Source organism: Lactuca virosa, chromosome 2 (assembly GCF_052849685.1).
Source record: "Lactuca virosa cultivar CGN04683 chromosome 2, Lactuca_virosa_CGN04683_v6, whole genome shotgun sequence".
NCBI classification, from domain to species: domain Eukaryota; kingdom Viridiplantae; phylum Streptophyta; class Magnoliopsida; order Asterales; family Asteraceae; genus Lactuca; species Lactuca virosa.
The window spans coordinates 199,178,228-199,196,368 of record NC_136427.1 but is presented as its reverse complement, the minus strand read 5'-3'; the positions used below and the strand labels follow the sequence as shown (position 1 = coordinate 199,196,368).

The 18,141-nt window shown below is 34.6% G+C and overlaps 1 protein-coding gene across 3 annotated transcripts; it reads right to left on the bottom strand.

Moving 5' to 3' along the window:
• Positions 1–12,459: 12,459 nt before the first annotated feature.
• Positions 12,460–17,129, bottom strand: LOC145159996 (MADS-box protein SVP-like). 3 transcript variants are annotated; one of them, XM_079079053.1, is made up of 8 exons: positions 16,362–17,129; positions 15,356–15,437; positions 14,913–14,977; positions 14,628–14,727; positions 13,668–13,709; positions 13,397–13,438; positions 13,023–13,162; positions 12,460–12,734 (listed from the first exon to the last, which is right to left on the bottom strand). In XM_079079053.1, the coding sequence occupies exons 1-8, from the start codon at positions 16,544–16,546 to the stop codon at positions 12,716–12,718; spliced, it is 675 nt and encodes a 224-aa protein (XP_078935179.1). In that variant the 5' UTR covers positions 16,547–17,129; the 3' UTR covers positions 12,460–12,715. The 3 variants fall into 3 exon arrangements, with proteins under 3 accessions (XP_078935179.1, XP_078935181.1, XP_078935180.1); XM_079079055.1 differs by having other exon boundaries at positions 13,042–13,162; XM_079079054.1 differs by having other exon boundaries at positions 15,356–15,434; positions 16,362–17,128.
• Positions 17,130–18,141: the final 1,012 nt, after the last annotated feature.

The window sequence follows — 18,141 nt, the reverse complement described above, 5'->3', positions numbered from 1 at the left end:
TACCATTCGAGCATTAAGATGGCACCATATCGAGCCTTGTACGGACAGAAGTGTCGTACGCCGTCTTGTTGGCTTGAGGCCGGAGAAAAGCACTTTATGGGCCCCGAGATAGTCCATCAAACTGCTAAAAAGTTAAAAGTGATTAGAGAAAGGATGTTGGCAGCTCAAGATCGCCAAAAGAGCTATGCTGACATGAAGCGACGACCGATGACATTCGAAGTTGGAGATTCAGTATTGCTCAAAGTCTCACCATGGAAGGGACTTATACGATTTGGAAACAGAAGAAAGTTGAGTCCAAGGTTTATTGGCCCATTCAAGGTTCTTCAAAGGATTGGGAACCAAGCTTACAATATAGATTTTCTAGAAGAACTATATGGTATTCATAGCACTTCCTTGTGTGTTATGTGAGGAAGTTTATGGGAGAAGTTACTGATATAATTCTGCTTTCGGAGTTAAGGATGAATGAAAATAAGAGGCTAATCGAAGAGCCTGAGACAATTGTTGACCGTAAGATAAAGAAGTTACGACGCAAGATGGTCGACTTGGTGCTTGTGCAATGGAAACATACGAATGGGCCGATCCTCACATGGGAAACAGAGAATGACATGATGAGTCGCTATCCACATATGTTTGTTGATGCATGATTCCAGGACGGAATCATCCTAAGGGGGAGAGAATTGTAACGCCCGTGTTTCTGGCTAAGCACGATTATGATGATGTAATAGTTAAGGTCAACAATTGTAACCTACTTTGAAGTAACGAAGAGGAATTATTTGAGTATTATGTGAATTATGTGATTTTATGTGCATTATAACTGCTATTAACGATATAATAAAATAATAATAAAAATAAGCGTCAAAAAATAAAATAATAGATAGACCCGATATCTATAAAGAAATTTTTAGTGGTCGTGACAAGGATTCCGAAGATATAAAGAACGTCGAAATCCGACTTATAACGAAGAAGTTATGACCTGTCAAAGTTTCGTGACAAAATCGGCACGACGCTATGTGACGTAAAAAGTGAGTTTACGATAAAGTACTTTTTTAACCTTAGAGATCTAAACAAAAGTCGTAGTATACGTTAAACCGAGAGTGTGTATAAAAAGAACGTCCAAATCTGACTTTGTATAAAGAAGTTATGATTTTTCTAAGATTTAGCACAACAGTGCACAACCCGGAATTCGAATTTTAGATCGATCGACTTTTAGCCGACACAATCTAAAAGAGAATCGAAGATCTCGTTAATAAGAGCTCGACAATAAAAAGACAGACAACAACGGACGTCGGATGATAAAGTTATGAATTTTTAACGGACTTTACCTGTCCAAGTCTGTTAAAATATAACTTTAAAAATAAAGTCAAAATTAACCGACGGAGTCTAAAATAAAGTTGTAGAGTACGTCGCCACCTACGTGTGGATATAAAGAACGTCGAAAATGGAGATCGTATGTGAAAGTTACGGAATTTAGAAGTCGAAAGTAAGCTGATGCGAAGAGGTTGACGTGACAAAATCTAGACCCTTGCTTACACACCACGATCTCACATCCAGAGGCGACACCTGTACCCTCGTACGCGCAACGTACCTCCGAGGAACGCCCAGCGTAACCGAAGATCAGGCCCTATAAATACCATGCGAGGCTCACTCCAATTCCTCACACCTTAACCCTTCTCTCTCTTTCTCTCTCTAACTTCTCTCTAAGCCCTTCCCAACCCTTATTACTTCCCAAGTGCTAAGAGGCGAGTCCCGGAGCACCAGAAGGCTCCGAGAAGAAGAGCTTTTCGGCTCAGAAGTTCCGCCCCCCGCAGATCCCGGTTCCTAGCCAAACCCTCTTATAAGTAAGTTATGCTTACCCTACTTTGAATATAGCTTATGTTTAAGTTTAGACTAAACTGCACAAATGGTCCCTGTGGTTTGCTCAGAATTGCCACTTTGGTCCAAACAAGTTTCGACTAGCACCACAAGTCCAAAGTTTTTATTTTATTGCGAGTTTGGTCCAATTTGCATTTAACTTTTTTCTAATGACGATTTTACCCTTACTTTTTTCTTTTTGAGTTTTTTTATTTATTTAAAAACTTTTCTAATTAAAATAAAAATAAAAAAGAAATTACTTCTCTCTCTCTCTCTCTCTCTCTCTCTCTCTCTCTCTCTCTTTCTCTCTCTCGATTTATACCAAGCTTCTATGAAATTAATACCACTGCAAGCACAAACAATATGAAGCTTACAACCTCAAAAATCCACAATTTTCAAACCTTTATAACCAAAAGAAGTCCTATAAAACCAATGAAAATTGGTTTTTCAAGAACATCGTTCATTTGCTTCACTTTCCTCTTGCTCGTGCTATAGTTTGAAGCATTATCATGTCCGTTGAAATTGTCTGCTCCATCACCAAATCGATTTGAAGCTTCTGGTTTCGAATGACAGAAAGATCATGATGAAGAAAAAGATGTTTTTCGTTGAGGCGAAGCCCTAACTGGATCTTCATAGCAGCGACGACAAAACCCTAATCGGAGCTAGGGTTCGTTGTGGCTCCGGCGACCTCGATCTTCATATCTAGCCTTCTTCGGCTTTTCTAGGACTACTGTTACCATACCGACTAGTTAATCCGATGAAGGCTCTGAAAAGCGACATCTTTCTCTTCAACGATGACGCCTTCGCCAACGCCTTTGACGGCGAAGATGAAACCCATAAATTGGGTTGGAGAAGATGAAACCCATAAATTGATTTCTCCCAAAAAAATGATTCACAACAAATACTTTGAACACAAAAAATCGATTTTGGAAGACGATAGCCACTGGAGAAAGACAGAGGAAGGTTGTTGGTGGGTTTGGGTTGCAGGGAGGAAGAACAAGGAGAAGGGGAGTGTGTTTTTTATTGTATATGTTCTTGAACGATTGTCCAGGCGGTGTAGAGAGAGAGAGAGAGAGAGAGAGAGAGAGAGAAGGTATGGCCCTTTGTAATTAAATAATAAAAAAAAGTAAAGGAGAAAAGAAAAGGAAAAAACAAATAGAGAGGGGCAAATCCGTCATTTAAAGAATTTTTAAAGTGTTATGGATCAAAATCGCAATAAAATAAAAACTTTGGACCTGTGGAGCTAGTCCAAACTTTTTTGGACCAAAGTGGCAATTTTGAGCAAACCACAAGGACCGTTTGTGCAGTTTAGTCTTAAGTTTAATGTCATTATTATTAACTTACAAACAATATATATATATATATATATATATATATATATATATATATATATATATATATATATATATATATATATATATTATATAAAATATAATATACAAAGTGTTATAATAATATCTTTTAACTGCTCGCGATACGGGTAATCTGGTTTTGAAAGGTCGCATAAGGTTGTTGGATTTCAGAAGTGCTATAATTTGAAAATGGTCCTGCCCTCCGGTGTTTCATGTATGGCCCCTATCTGTACATAGTGGTTGAAAAGTATTGTTTAACGCTTAGAAAACAATATCGCTCGTAAATAGTCGCAATAAATATTAGACTAAAATCTAGCGGTAATGATACTAGGTTTCGTCGAAGGAAAATAGAATTGTTAGAACCAAAGTGTTGCCCGAGTTGGGAATGATCACTTTAATAAGTGAGTGCATAGTTACTTTCATCTTACACATAGATATGAAGTATTTAATATAAATTACGTGCTATGTGTGCATAATATCTGTGTTCTTGATATATATGCTGGATGAACAAAATATACATGTTTTATTTGTTTTAACTATATATGTATTTTATACATATAATTATGATGGGTAAAGATGGGTAGATGATATAGATGATGAAATAAATGATGAGAGGCCTCGATGTTTAAGATGATCCAGTCATTTAGCGGAGTATACATGACGATAGTCCAGTGGAACGTTAGCAGGCTCGTAACCTGTAGGTGTTTTTGAACTAAGTGTTCACCAGATGTACTTCATCCCCCTCATGGTTGCCTTATTTGACATATATTGCTAAGGAATACCCTAAGCAGTGTTGTCATCCCTATGAAAATCCTTAGGCTAGGTCCCTTACTTTAGATGCTTTAGGGACAGAAATTGAGGATAACGGGAATGGGTAATCAGGTTGTTTAATTTGACGAAATTAATAAACTTAATTATTGTGGGTTGAAATCCCTATGTGCTCACCAGACTCTCAAGCCTGACCCACTCAGTTTCTTGTACACAGGTAGTGGCAAAAGAGCATAGGAGTGATGGTCTGATGAGAGATCAATGGATTATAGGCCACTAGAATAAATAGATGTTGTAAGGCCTATGTTGTTTTTCTGTTTATGCTTTTGATCTGTATTGACAATGATATCCCATGGTTTTTAATATAATGAAAATACATTTCTTCGAAAATGCTTTGATAAATTCTTTATCATATTTTTTGGAACAAATTCCACAACATATTTCTTCAAAAGTATACTATAATTTTCAAATAAAGCATAAACAAATTGGTCTTTTCTGACCATAAAAATGTAGATGTTACAGTTATATCATGAAGCATTACTTTTTATTCATTATATAATATTGGTTACATAATTGTCTGAAATACAGGTACGAGACTAATATTTGTGTTTTGATGATTTTGGGATACTCTGATTCATGATAATGACTTTGGGGAACTTGTTTTGTAAAACTTATGGATTTTGGGATGGTTTTTTAAAAGAGAATTTTGTCTTGATTTTTGGGATGTTATAGCATAATATTATCTAAAGAGTTTGGGCAGAGTATCTACTAGACATAATATCATCTTAATGTTATGAACATAATTATCTAACTATACTTATTAATAACTATGTATAGTTGCATATTAACATGTATCCCCCCCCCCAGAAAAGGTTTGGAAAATGGGGTCGTGAAGACGTGAACTCACCTGTGAGTTATGAAAACGTTGTTGTAGGGTAGAAACCACAATTCAACACTTCAAGAGGCGCTTAGGGCAGTGGTACAAGAATCGATGCAGATAGAAAACGAGTGTGAAGGGTGAGGAAATGATTTGTGAAAGCTTGTTATTAATAAAGCAAGTTTTGGAGTGCACGCTGCGCTTTTGCGCGTGAGCCACAAGAGGATTCCATATGTCGTCATCTCCTCGTGCCACATCATCCCATATCCAGACGGATCGACTGTCAGAATGCGCACAGCACACTAAGCGCGAGCGTGTTCGACGGTAAAAATCCAACTTTGAAATTCTGTAATTGTCGCATACGAACTCTATTTTCTACGAATCGTTATATATATATATATATATATATATATATATATATATATATATATATATATATATATATATATATATATATATATATATATATATATATATATCTGTTTAGGTCTCGTCATTCTCTACAACTTTCCTTTTGGTCGTTTTAGCTAGTTTTGACTTTCGTTTTTCGACTAGTTTTTATTACCGTTATGATTTTATAAAAATCATAACTTTCTCATACGGCTTCCGTTTTAGGCGTCCTTTGTCTCATATTCCTACTTTAAGTAGTACTACGATTGCCTAGTTTGTGACTTTTTCCAAAAGTCAACTATTCTCTTTGTAGTTTTCATCGTTGTAACTTTTTAAGTACGGTAGATATTTATTTACTATACAAGTCATATCTCACCCATACCGAGTCGGATTCTTGCAAAATTTATATTTCTGGAATCACGGTGGCTTAAAGAGTCTAAATATGTTAATCTGCTCTTAAAGTGACACGACTTTTTGCGCACTCATTTTTTAGCCTAAAGGTTGACATAATTAAGGACGAAAAATTCGAGTATATTAAAATATACCGGATGGTTACAAGGTTGTCCTTATTACATTTTCACGCTCTGTCGTTAAATAATAACGACGATTAGTGAAGTATACTCTGGGTTGTCACAAGTTGTTTGGTTTATCTCACTGTTACTCACCCGAAATTAGTGTTTGTTATTATTCGATTAATGGTGTTCCTTTTTCTTGGTGATTCTCTTATCTCATGGAAGACTAGGAAACGTCATGTTGGTTCTCATTCTTTCACCTAGGCCTAGTATCACACAATGGTCGCGATTACTTGTGAGATTGTTTGGTTCTATTGGTTACTTGCGGACATAAGTGTTGACGTTTCTGAGCCACTCCCTTACATTATGACAACATAAAATGTGATGCATATTGCTCATAATTTTGTGTTCCACAAGTGGAATAAACATATTAAGATTGACTGTCATTTCATTCAACATTATCTTCAACTTAGAATCATATAGCTTCTCTATCTTACTTTAGTTATAGAGATTCTATGTTGATGATATTTTTACTAAGGTCCAATCGACTTCATGTTTTTGTTTCTAATTTGACAAGACTTCCAATATTTACTATTAACGTATTGTGAGTTTAAGGATATTAGCATATTACATATATTTATGTTGGGCCTTTATTTAGTCCTTAGTTATAGACTTTTTATTTAGTAATTAAGTTTGCCTTAATTATTTTCTAAAAATAGGCTCCCCTTTCATGGTAATCATATCTTTTCATTAATAATAAAATTCTACCGGTCTTTGGCTCTCAATCTTCAAAAATCATAAGTTTGGCTAAAACAATTGAAAAATGCATATTTTGGAGTCCCATATTACTACACATATACATATTGAAGTCTTTCCATTCTTCATAATGACTCTTGAAAAAAGAAAGGAGATAAAACTTCACATATCTACATGATATCTTTCTTCTATAAAAAATAGCTTAAACAACTTTAAGGGGTCGTTTGTTTACCTCTTAATTGCAAAATTAAGAGGCAATGTCTTAAAATTTCAGATTCAGAGCGTTTGTTTGTGTATTATATTTTACCTCTTAAACTTAAAAATACCTCTTATTTTTTCAGATGTTAAACCAAGTCTGAAAAATAAAAGAAACACGTGTTCGTTCTATTTGCCCTAAATCGACCGCCTCCTTTCTTTCCTTCCCACAGCGTCTGCTGCCATCGCATCTTCTCCCCTCCAGTTCCGACGCCTGCGACTGCTCCCACCGACGACGCCAGCGACGCCGCACACCGACGACGCCAACAACGCCGCCAGCCTCCGCCGCTGCAAGGTCTTCCAGCTCTAATCTTTCTTCCGCCGACTGCAGCAGGTTCAATTTCTTCCTTCTGTTTCTTCCTTTTTTGCCCTCGAATTCATTGGTCTTGTTTGTTCCTTCTTTCCCTTCAAAATTGAAAATCAAAAATCGAATTTATTATGCTATAATTTTCTGATTTGTTAAATCAAAATTAATAGTTGATGTTTTGCTAGATTTTGATGTTATATGCTTCATTATGATGTTATATGCTCGATAGTGATGTTATATGTTCCAATCTGGATGTGCTCAATGGATATGATCAAATATTGATGCTGAATTTTGATGTTATGTTTGATTCAATGTTGATGCTGAATTTTGATGTTATATGCTGAATTTTGGTGTTATTTTGATGTTATGTCTAATGTTTTCATGAGTATTATGCTGAAATTTTGTTGCTGAATTCTTACTTCTCTTTGATGTTCATGAAATATCCATTACTTTTGCTATTGTGCATTTGTTTTGTTGAAGTAGTTGTTGATAATGTGCCTTTATATTGCTTAAATTGTTGTTGAAAATTTGTATTTGCAATGCTTAACTTGTTGCTAAAACATACATTTTTTGTTGAATAGATCAAAGAAATGGGAGAAAAGAAGGATAGGATTAGTTGGAAGGTTGAAGGTGTAGAGAAAACGTTTCTAGAAGCTTGTTTACGTGAAGTTACGATTAATGGACGGGAAGGGAGTAGTTTGAAAGCACTATCTTGGAGGAATGTTGCTGAAACATTAAAAATTGAACATAACTTTATTGCCGACCAAAAACAAATGAAGAACCGCTATGACTACCTAAAGTCAAAGTTTGGTGCTTTTTTGAAGTTTAAAAACAAAACCGGCAATGTGTACAATTCAACAACCAACACCTTCAATCTTTCCAAAGAAGAATGGGAACTAGAATCGAAGGTATTTGTTTAGTTATAAAAAAATATATTATCATTTTTAAATAATAAAATATTTGTTCCAAACAGTCAAACAAACATGTGGATTCTTTAAGACGCACGCCACTACCGTACCCCGACCTTTGCACACAGTTGTTTGAAGGCGCGACTGCGACATGCATTCATAGTTGGGGGCCAACTTCTACCCTTCCCCGTCCTACTCAAGAGTCAAGCCAATATAGTTTGCATGACTTTTATGACATTGATTGCACTCAACAAGAAACTGTAGGTCTCAGTGATGAGTCATCCGCTCAATCAAAAAAAACAAAAGACTACAGATACGGCAAAGAGTCAAAATAAAAGTAAAGATAAGGGTAAAGATGCATCCAATTCAAGATTGCTTGAAATCGGGGAAGATATTGCCACAGTTGCTAAAATATTTGTGGAAAAGCATTCTTCTTCAAATTTGGATGCGTGTATGGAAAAATTGGAGAAGTTAGGATGGGGAATATTTGATCCAAGATACACTACTGTTGTTGCTCTTTTTGGTGAAGGTGCGGATAAGAGGCACGTGTGGTTAACCATTGATCCAACTATTTGTGAGAATTGGGTCAAGACTGTTGGAGCACATTATGGAATGTTTCGCTAAGTAGATTTTTTGAATGTTTTGATGGTTTTTTTTGGATAACTAGATGATTTTTTTTGGATTACTTGATGTTTGGTTTGAACTAGATGGTTTTTTTTGGATTACTTGACATGAATGACTTGATGTTTTGGATTACTTGATGTTTTGGATTACTAGATTTTTATATGATATGAATGACTTGATGTTTTGGATGAATTTTTATGTTATATGTTGTTAATATAATTGTTATGTATTTTCAAAACAACAGATTGCTTATTGATTCGGATGAAGAAATTGCATTTTTCATGTTACTATGTTGCTATTGGTTGAATCTAGCATCCAACAGAATTGGAAGGGCAATTGATAATGATTCAGAAGTGAGGGGTCATCAACATACACAAGAATTGTTACATGGAACTTCTACACAATGTCATGAGCTGATGCGTCTTTCACGTGAAGCATATGTATTTTTATGCAATCATTTTAGACGAAACAATTGGTTGCAAAGTAGTAGGCATATAAGCGTTGAAGAAAAGATGGCTATGTTCTTGACAACTATAACACATAATAAACAGTTCAGGATTATCAAACAAAGGTTTCAACACTCCACAGAAACAGTCCATAGATGCTTTCATGAGGTGCTAAATGCAATGATGATTTTTGCAAAAGAAGTTATAGTGCCAACGAATTCTAATGCAACTGTGACTTCCTCAGAGAGGCATCGTAAGCTAAAAGAAATCTTTCCTGGAGCAATAGGTGCGTTAGATGGAACTCTTGTACATGCAGTCGTGCCTGCTGATCAACAAACTCGCTATAGGGGAAGAGGAAAAGGTGAATGCTTTCAAAATGTTTTAGGAATTTGTGATTTTGATATGATATTCACATTCGTATGGGCCGGTTGGGAGGGTATAACACATGATTCGCGAGTTTTGAAAGAAGTTGCATGTAACCCGACTTCAGGCTTTCCGTTCCCTCCTCCAGGTTTTTAATTCTTTTTAAATTTATTCTAAAATACGATTTTAAATTTCTATATATAATACTTCCTTCACTCATGTATATAGATAAATATTACCTTTGTGATGCTGCATATACCAACACTCGTGGATTTATGACTCCTTACCGCAACACGAGGTATTGGTTAGCCGATTATCGACGGCGACGTGCGTTAACTAAGGAAGAAAAATCCAATCATGCACATGCGCAACTCAGAAATGTTATTGAACGTGCTTACGGTGTTTTAAAGGCGGGATTCCCAATCCTAAAGCGAATGGCTCCTTTTGCTTTTTCAGTGCAAAGAGATATAGTCGTTGCTTGTTTTGCAGTCCACAATTTCATAAGGAAATGCGATATTCATGATGAGTTATTTATGGCGTTCGAGGAGAACAATGCTCAAGCACAAGGGGGAGAGAATGATGGTGAAAACGTACACGATATGGAATGGGGTTCACAAGAAAATGAATACATGGATAATTTGCGTGACCAGATTGCGAATCAATTGGGGTGAAATTAAATTTGTAGGATTTTATTTGGATTTTAGTATGATTTTGTGGATTTGAAAATATTTATGTTTGATTTGGATTTGTGTTTAATTTTGATTTATGCTAAATTTGGATTTTATATGGTGTTTATATTTTTTTTAATACATATTTAAGAAATTTATTAGGTTATTTTCTAAATAAACAGTTGAATTCAATAAAAAATAAAACAGAAGGGTAAAATTGTCATTTTAATAATTCAGCACAACAATTCAGAGGTCCCAACCAAACAGCATGTTAAACATTCAGCTCTTAAAATTTCAGACCCTCTTGAAATTCAGACCTCTTAAAAATTCAGATCTTAAAAATTCAAATCTTAAAAATTCAGATCCCGCCAAACAGCCCTAACGCAATAAATAAGCCTTGACGTGAATCTAAAGGGAAGGATTGTTGAGGAGAAATGCGACTTTCTAATGTATTAGCTATATAAGATAAGATTAAGACATCGAAAAAGGTTTGGCTACAGATAATCTCATTGCCAACCATAATACCTTGTTAGCGACTCTTTTGAAAATCGAAAATAACGGAAGATTGGACCCTACACAAAAGGCAGAAGTCAAATGGTTAACCGAAAGAGATGAAAACTCAAAATTCTTCCATGGATATATCAATTATCAAAGAATCAAACTTTCCATCAAAGGCATTTCAAGTAATGGGGTTTGGTTTACAAATCCTTCATAAATCAAAGATGAGTTTTATCATTATTTTTCCAATAGCTTCAAAGAGGACTTGAATATTCGGTTAAGCTATGATAGCGATAGTTTAAGAACTCAGCTAAGATACTGAGTAGGACAAAAACAATTTTAAAAATATCCTTTGTCTCCTTAAATGTTTCATTTCGCGTGAGGGCTACAAATTAATCCTGCAAAAAGCAAGATTTTTGGTGATGTAGTTCCTTTACGAAAAGTTTAAGTGGTTGCACTCTTTATCCAAAACAAAGCAAAGAAGTTATCGTGATCATATTTAGGTCTTCTAGTTGGACATAACACAACAAGAGTCAATGCTTGGAATCCGATTGTTATATAGAATATATCAAAATTCTCAAAATGGAAGGTCAATTCTCATTGTCAACCGGAGGAAAAAGTACCCTTATAAAATCTATACTTGGTACACATGTTTTTCATTGTTTAAAGCCCCTAAAAAGTCCATTAAACCTTGAAAGCTTAAGGAGGGATTTCTTTTGGGGTCGGTATAATGAAAAAAAAACACCTTAATTGGATTAAATGGAATCTAGCTCTTGCCAAGAAAAACAAAAAAGATGATTGGGGTTAGGTAGTCTCTTTGGTGTGAATCATGCTCTTCCTACGAAATGGAGATGGAAATTCCTCTGTGATCGGGATACAAAGTGTGTCCTTGTTGTTTTAAGTGATTCATATTAGCATCAACGTTCTTTTTATGCCGTATAATAATCAGGTTATATCCCCTTGGAAAAGCATCGTTTCTTCTTATCAAGAACCTTACTCTTTGTTGTATCAACTTCGATTATTTCATTTCAAGGAAGGTAAGAAATGGTAGCGATAAAAAAAGAAAAAGAAAATTAGGCCAGTAAATGGATCCAAAAACATCAATCTCAAGGATGGTTTCCTAAGACTTTTGTTTTAGAATCAGTTAAAAGTTGCAATATTAGCGGTCGTGTAACTGATGCTGATGGAAGGTATTCTTGGATGTGGCATAGGAATGTGAGAATGGGGCCAAAAACTACTTAGTTACGACAACTGCTACACTTTTTGGAAGTCTATTTTTTCAAATCAGTTGGATCGTTGGGTTTGGACTTTGGATGGATGTGGAGTTTTCACTGTTAAGTCAGCTATCTGCCTTATTTATGATACAATTTTGGACAGCCCGATTGTCCTACTTATCGGAAGTCTTGGTTACTAGTAAAAATAACATCTTTAGATGGAGAGTGAACCTAAATGGGTTGTCAAGTATAGAAGAATTAGAAAAAATGGGGATTGAAATCCCCTGAATTATGTGTCCGATATGTAGCATTGACCAAAAAACTCCACTGTTTATCTCTTACAGTTTGGCGATTAATAAATTTAATCACTTTTCAGGCGAATAATCTCAGAAAATGAGAGATTTTTATTATGCGGTGATGAATTCTTTCAATACTATTGTAAATAGTCATTTAAATGTTTCTTGGGCGTTGTGGATTAAAACTTAAAAGTCCACTCATGGCTGTTATTTCCATGTAATTTGTCTGCTCTCTACCTCCAGCTCCTTATTAGAGTGGTAGTTTTTATGAATTTAATTGTTGTTCAAAAAATATTCACCACTGTATATTTTGGAGTCCTCCTTTCTAATTAAGTGAGCTTTTGGAGAAAAGAAAAACTATAAATGCAAATATCTAACACCAATCATACAAAATACACATTACGGGGTGTCACAACAGTGTTAGTGAACCATCCATAATATGGCTATGGTTACATTTGAATTGTATACCTTTGCAACCACATTTTCTAATTTTGTAGAAAGGATTAATGGAGATGGTGAGTGTGTACATCCCAAAGCTTATGTGAGAGGCAAAGAGACCATTGTTATAAATGCCATTTACATATACTTGATACTTATATAGTTTATAACTAGAAATCCTATGAGCTTTCGTCAGCCAGAGTAAGGCAACCTGCATCACAACACAGATGATATTTATTTTTTGGAAAAGCCAACACACACCCCTTAATCCTACTCCTAATTCTACACCTTTCCAATAAACCTTTAGTACAAAAGAGATGATGTGACTAATATAAATATATAATTATATAATGATTATAAAATCGTACATGGCAAAATGATGGGTGGGTTAAGTTGGGTCAGAAGTCAAAGCAACATGGTTTAGTCCATTTTGAGTTTTGTAAATAATAAGTACATAAAATATATGATTTAACAAATTTTATGAAAATATTATACTAACCCCAACTTGAGGGATGTACCAGAGCTCTCATAATCTTGTGGAGGACCAGTAGAGTTGCTGATGTTAGTCGATTCTGATGAGTCCCCATCATCACCAGAATAACCAGCAGTTAGCTTCCAAGCATTAGATATCTTCAAAAGCTTCGTTTCCACCATTCAAATGTAAGTTAGAAAAAAATATGTGCACCACAAAGCAATAAATTCAAAGAAAACCAACCAACTTTAGCAACCATACAAAAAGACCAAACTTAGTATATATGTTAAGAATGTGATTCACTTCGTTTTTGAAAGGGGCATGGGTTGCTAAATTAAAGTTTGATGGTGTTCTTTGATATGTTTACTCAAAAAGAAATGTTTGGAGAGCTTGATTCATACTTCTTGTCTTAGTTTGTTGTTCTCCTCCATGAGTTTCACTTCCTGCATGCAAGTTTTAATGACTTTAAGCAGGATTTTATATTACTACACAAACTATCTTTGTAATGCCAAAAGGTGTCCCTAGATGTCTTTTCTAGCTAACATGCTTCGCGATGTACACTTTTTTGTCACTAAAATGGTAATTGACTTCTTTGCCATGAACAAGCTTAGATCGTTTATTGTTAAGCAACGTGAAATTGTAATCATATAGTTTTGAGTTCTGAATTCTAACCTTCTCTTGAAGATGATTAATCTCATTCATAATCACCTCGCCCTGGAACAATAAAACTAGAAATAAGCGTACACCCAGAGGCTCATTCCTATGTAAAAGTTGCAATGGTAAATCTTTTGTAAATTTCTTGGTTAATCTAGTAAAAGTTTTTTTTTTCTTTACCTTTCTTTAGATAAAAGATGTCTTTTCATACATTAGAAATTTATGAGACTAATGTGGCGTTATTTTTTTGGAAAAGATTTTTTTCACCACTCATGGAGCGAGCAAACATATGTGAAAAGATTGTCTTTCAAAATTAAGACAAAAACATAAAAACATATGTTGGTCTGTTTTTTCCGGAAGATGTAAAAAATAACTTCTAAAGTTGAAAAGCGTTTCTAACTTTTAGCTTTTAAAGTTCGTCCTCTTTTTCAATTTGTTTCTTTTTTCTTGTTTTATTTTCAATTTTTTTTTGTTTGTTTTTTCTTTGATTTGTTTTTTTTTTCCGATTTGTTTTGTTTTGGATTGTTTCTTGTTCTTTGTTGATTTTATTTCCAATTTGAGCATGGTTCTTATTAATTTTTGGAACATGATGGTTTTTGAAGATGATAATGGTGGTGGTGGTAATGACTTCGGTATAGTTGATGGCAGGTGATGATTTAATTTAATTTTATTCAGATAATAAAAAATATATTTTAGCCTGCAAACTTTAAAAAAACAAACAGTCTTCTTTACTTCAGACTTCTAGTTCACATCTTTTTCTGAAGACATGGTAAAATATTGCAGACGTTTTACCTCTTAAAAAACAAACACCTATTTGATCAAATACATTGCTTGCTAGATTATCGGTCAAATGTAATATATCGTTTAAAAGACAATGAGAAAATAAATAATTGCAACTTGGAAAATTTTTAAAAGCCCAAAAATGTTGCAATTTTATGATATAAAGGAGAGCAATAACTAAAAACAAAGCAAATGCACCTTTTTGGCTACGACACGGCTCAATCCAGCTTCAAGGGATTTCTCAAGCTGGTGCAGCTCTTCTATACTTAAACCCTGAAGCTCCTCCCCTCTCAACTGCCTGTTTCACACAAAAAGAATCACCCGAGATCCAAAAGTTACATGCATGCATTCATAATACGTATATATGCACATCATGCATATGTACATACAAAAGCCAAAATATGCTCTTATACTTACACATTGCGTACACACATGTATATACATATAGCTATATCAACATACGCGTTATGCATGTATGTCTACCTTAACTGAAGGGTTCTCTCGGCAACTTCTTTGCTTAAGTTGGCATAGTTGGTGTCTTCAACCAGCTGCAAAGAAAGATATTTAAATCCAAACCACAATTATGATAATGTGAAGCAAAATCAAATTAGATTCTAGAATTAGAACTTGCTAAACGTGATAAAATGATAAAATGAGAAGTCGATGTGAATTATAGCAAATTGAAGGTGGGTGACACAAGCTAGAGATCTTAGTATATCAAGAGTCCTCAGCTTATAGGGTTTTTGAAGGAAAGTCTATGTATGTAGCCTTTCACTTATATTTTTGAAAGGGTCCTTAATTTCCATGGTTCATCTCAGCTAAACCCTGGTCACAACCTTGCTCCAAAGACTTGAAAAGAAACACACGAATGGTGAAATAACTGTTGAGGACAGATAGAAACTAAGTACAAGACTAGGCTTAATTACCTGCAACTCAAGGGATGGTTGGTTTAACTTCTCAAGATTTTTTGAGTGCAAGCTACGCCTTTCAATTACTTCATCCATGCTGCTAGAGAGACGAGAAAGGCAAATGTATTAAATAAAAAACAAGGTAATGTTGTGAGTTGTGATATGGTCAAAGACATCTAGATGTAGTTAACCTAGCTATATATGGTGATTCATTTTCAATAGTAAAGCTTCTGTTTGTTAATATTGTATACCCTAGATGTTTTGTTAGGTCCAGTATGCAAGTGTTCTGTTGCTGGAGTAGTTATGAAGATTGAAATTCTAGTCTTGTGGGTGTTTCTATGGTTATAAGTTGCAGCATTCTTTAGCGTCTTATTTGCATCCTCTTTAATTTCCAATTATGGTTTGAAACCACAAGATTCTTCTAGTGTTTCTTTATATAGCACACGCTTTCTTAAACCATGTGTAAAGTAGATATTGCTATTTTTATTAACTTTGTACCCGTGTGGTTAATAACTTAATATATTAAAATAAACTAAAACTCATAATTCAACACACATATGCAAAAGATTTGATGGTTCGAACACGACCCATAAACCCTTGAGTGAAACACTAATAAACTACCTACAAAATTCCCTTACACAAAGAACTACATTAAATAAGAACTCTTAGGGTACACATATGTCATAACAAAAACAATACGTTTTAGAAACTTGATATTACTGCAACCTAACAAAAAAGGTGAGTATACGCAACATGTGACCATGTGACTGGAGTTTGTTTCTTCTGTGTCTTTGCCTAAACTCTAACTATATAATTAGACCTCTAATCAGAATTCCAATAAAGAAATAAAAGCACATATACAAATCAGACAATCAAATATAGAGCACTAATTGCAGGAACTCGTGACAAACCCTACGACCCAAAAAGAAGCAAATATGAGAAGAATCATGAAACATTCACATACATATATCCATTAAACCACACTCTGACACACGTAAAAATACACACACATAACCCTAGGTACCTTGAGCTTGAATATTGAAAGAGCTTATCATTAGAGGAGAAGAGGATGACAGCAACATCAGCATCACAAAGTACAGAAAGCTCTTCAGCCTTCTTGAATAACCCTCTTCTCCTCTTGGAGAAAGTCACCCTTCTTGCTGTAGCATTGTCAATTTTTTTGATCTGTACTTTTTCCCTAGCCATCATTATATACTTCCAGTCCAGGAAAATACTACTTTTGGAAATATTTCATCCAAATCCCAGTGGAAGTTGTCAAAAAAACAGGAATAACCCAGGGTTCAAATCAAGGGTTTTCTATGAATGGAAACAATTAATTTTGTGAGATGCAAAAGAAGAAAAGAACCAAAAAGACAGCATTTTGTTTCTTTTGCCAAAATTGGGAGTACAGATCAGATGTCAAACTAGCTAGTAACCCTAGAGAGAATCAATACCAGACACGAACACCCGTTTACCCGATTCCCTCTTTTATCCAGATCCAGATGGTGGTAGTGATGATCGGTAATTAAAGTGCTTGATATTTTTCAAGAAACTTAAGAAATTAGAAAGCAAATGAAAACTCCATGAAGAACATATAGAGCATTTTCATATCGAACAAGAGTTTTGAAGGAGATTTAATTGATGTCAGGGATGAAGGGTGAATTGGGGGAAGTGGTCTGGTTCTTGGGGGCTTGAGGAGAGGACTGTTGTGTAAAAGGAAACCGACGAGACAGAAAGAGTGTCGTTTCTACTATTTTCCGTTGTGTAATTTTTTTATGATTGAATAATTAAGAAGCGCAAGGGTTGATAAGAAAGTCATATATTATTTGTTTTTTCTTATTTGACATTTTCTTATTATGTTTTTAAGGGGATGTTTGGGATTTTTTTTAACCAATCAATATTATTTTTATAACTTTTCTTTTTCAAGTCGGAAACAATTTTATCAAAAGAATATCAATGTTGACCATTTTGTTGAAACCTTTTGATTATTATTTTAATTGACTCGCCTATATAACTAAGAAAATAACCAATATATTCTTATTATGTACTTGCCAATCATTCACCGAACTCCTACATTTATCGTTTGCTGTATGTGGTTCATTGTTTTAATTGCATACTACAAAATGCAATACCGAAATTTAAAGAATCAATATGAAATTCAAAGGCCCAATCTAAAACATAATATTGTACTTATTTACGAGTGAAAAGATATAATTCCTGAAGATGGGCATGAATTAATCCTTGAAAAGATTGTTATTTTGTATTAGTTTTTTTGTTTAATGTATAGGGGTAGTGGTAAATTAGTTCCATGTTAGCAAATATATTTATTATATCTTATGTTGTATTGTTTTATATAATCACTCATTGGTCCTTATCTTGATGTAATTTTGTATATATACATCTTATGAATAGAAGATCACTTTTATGGGAAAATACAAACAATTGCATGGTATAAGAGCTTATCCATCTCCCTACTATATTGCATCGACTAAAACCCTAGCCGACAGCTTGCTTCCTGTCGGCCACTCTCTCGTTTCTCTTTCTTCATTACTCGTATGATCTTCTATTCTTCTTTTGATCTCTCTGGAAACAATATATGGAAACAATATCTCAGACAAAATCTCTCTCATTATCAACATCAAACACGCAGTACCTTTAGTTCTTGATTTAGATGAGATGAACTATGATATTTGGCGAGAACTTTTCGAAATCCCTTGTATAGGATATATATAGTAGATGATCACCTTCGTCCACCAACAACACCTGCTACACTGCCGACGACAAGGAGAAGGACAAGGTAACAA

What these genes read in the sequence shown, in the direction of transcription:
- LOC145159996 (XM_079079053.1), bottom strand. Translation starts at nt 16,546, where the DNA reads ATGATGGCTAGGGAAAAAGTACAGATCAAAAAAATTGACAATGCTACA. An exon ending in AACCATCCCTTGAGTTGCAG is followed by an intron (nt 14,978 to 15,355) that starts GTAATTAAGCCT and finishes CTTTCTTTGCAG; the next exon opens with CTGGTTGAAGACACCAACTA. An exon ending in GCCGTGTCGTAGCCAAAAAG is followed by an intron (nt 13,710 to 14,627) that starts GTGCATTTGCTT and finishes TTATTGTTCCAG; the next exon opens with GGCGAGGTGATTATGAATGA.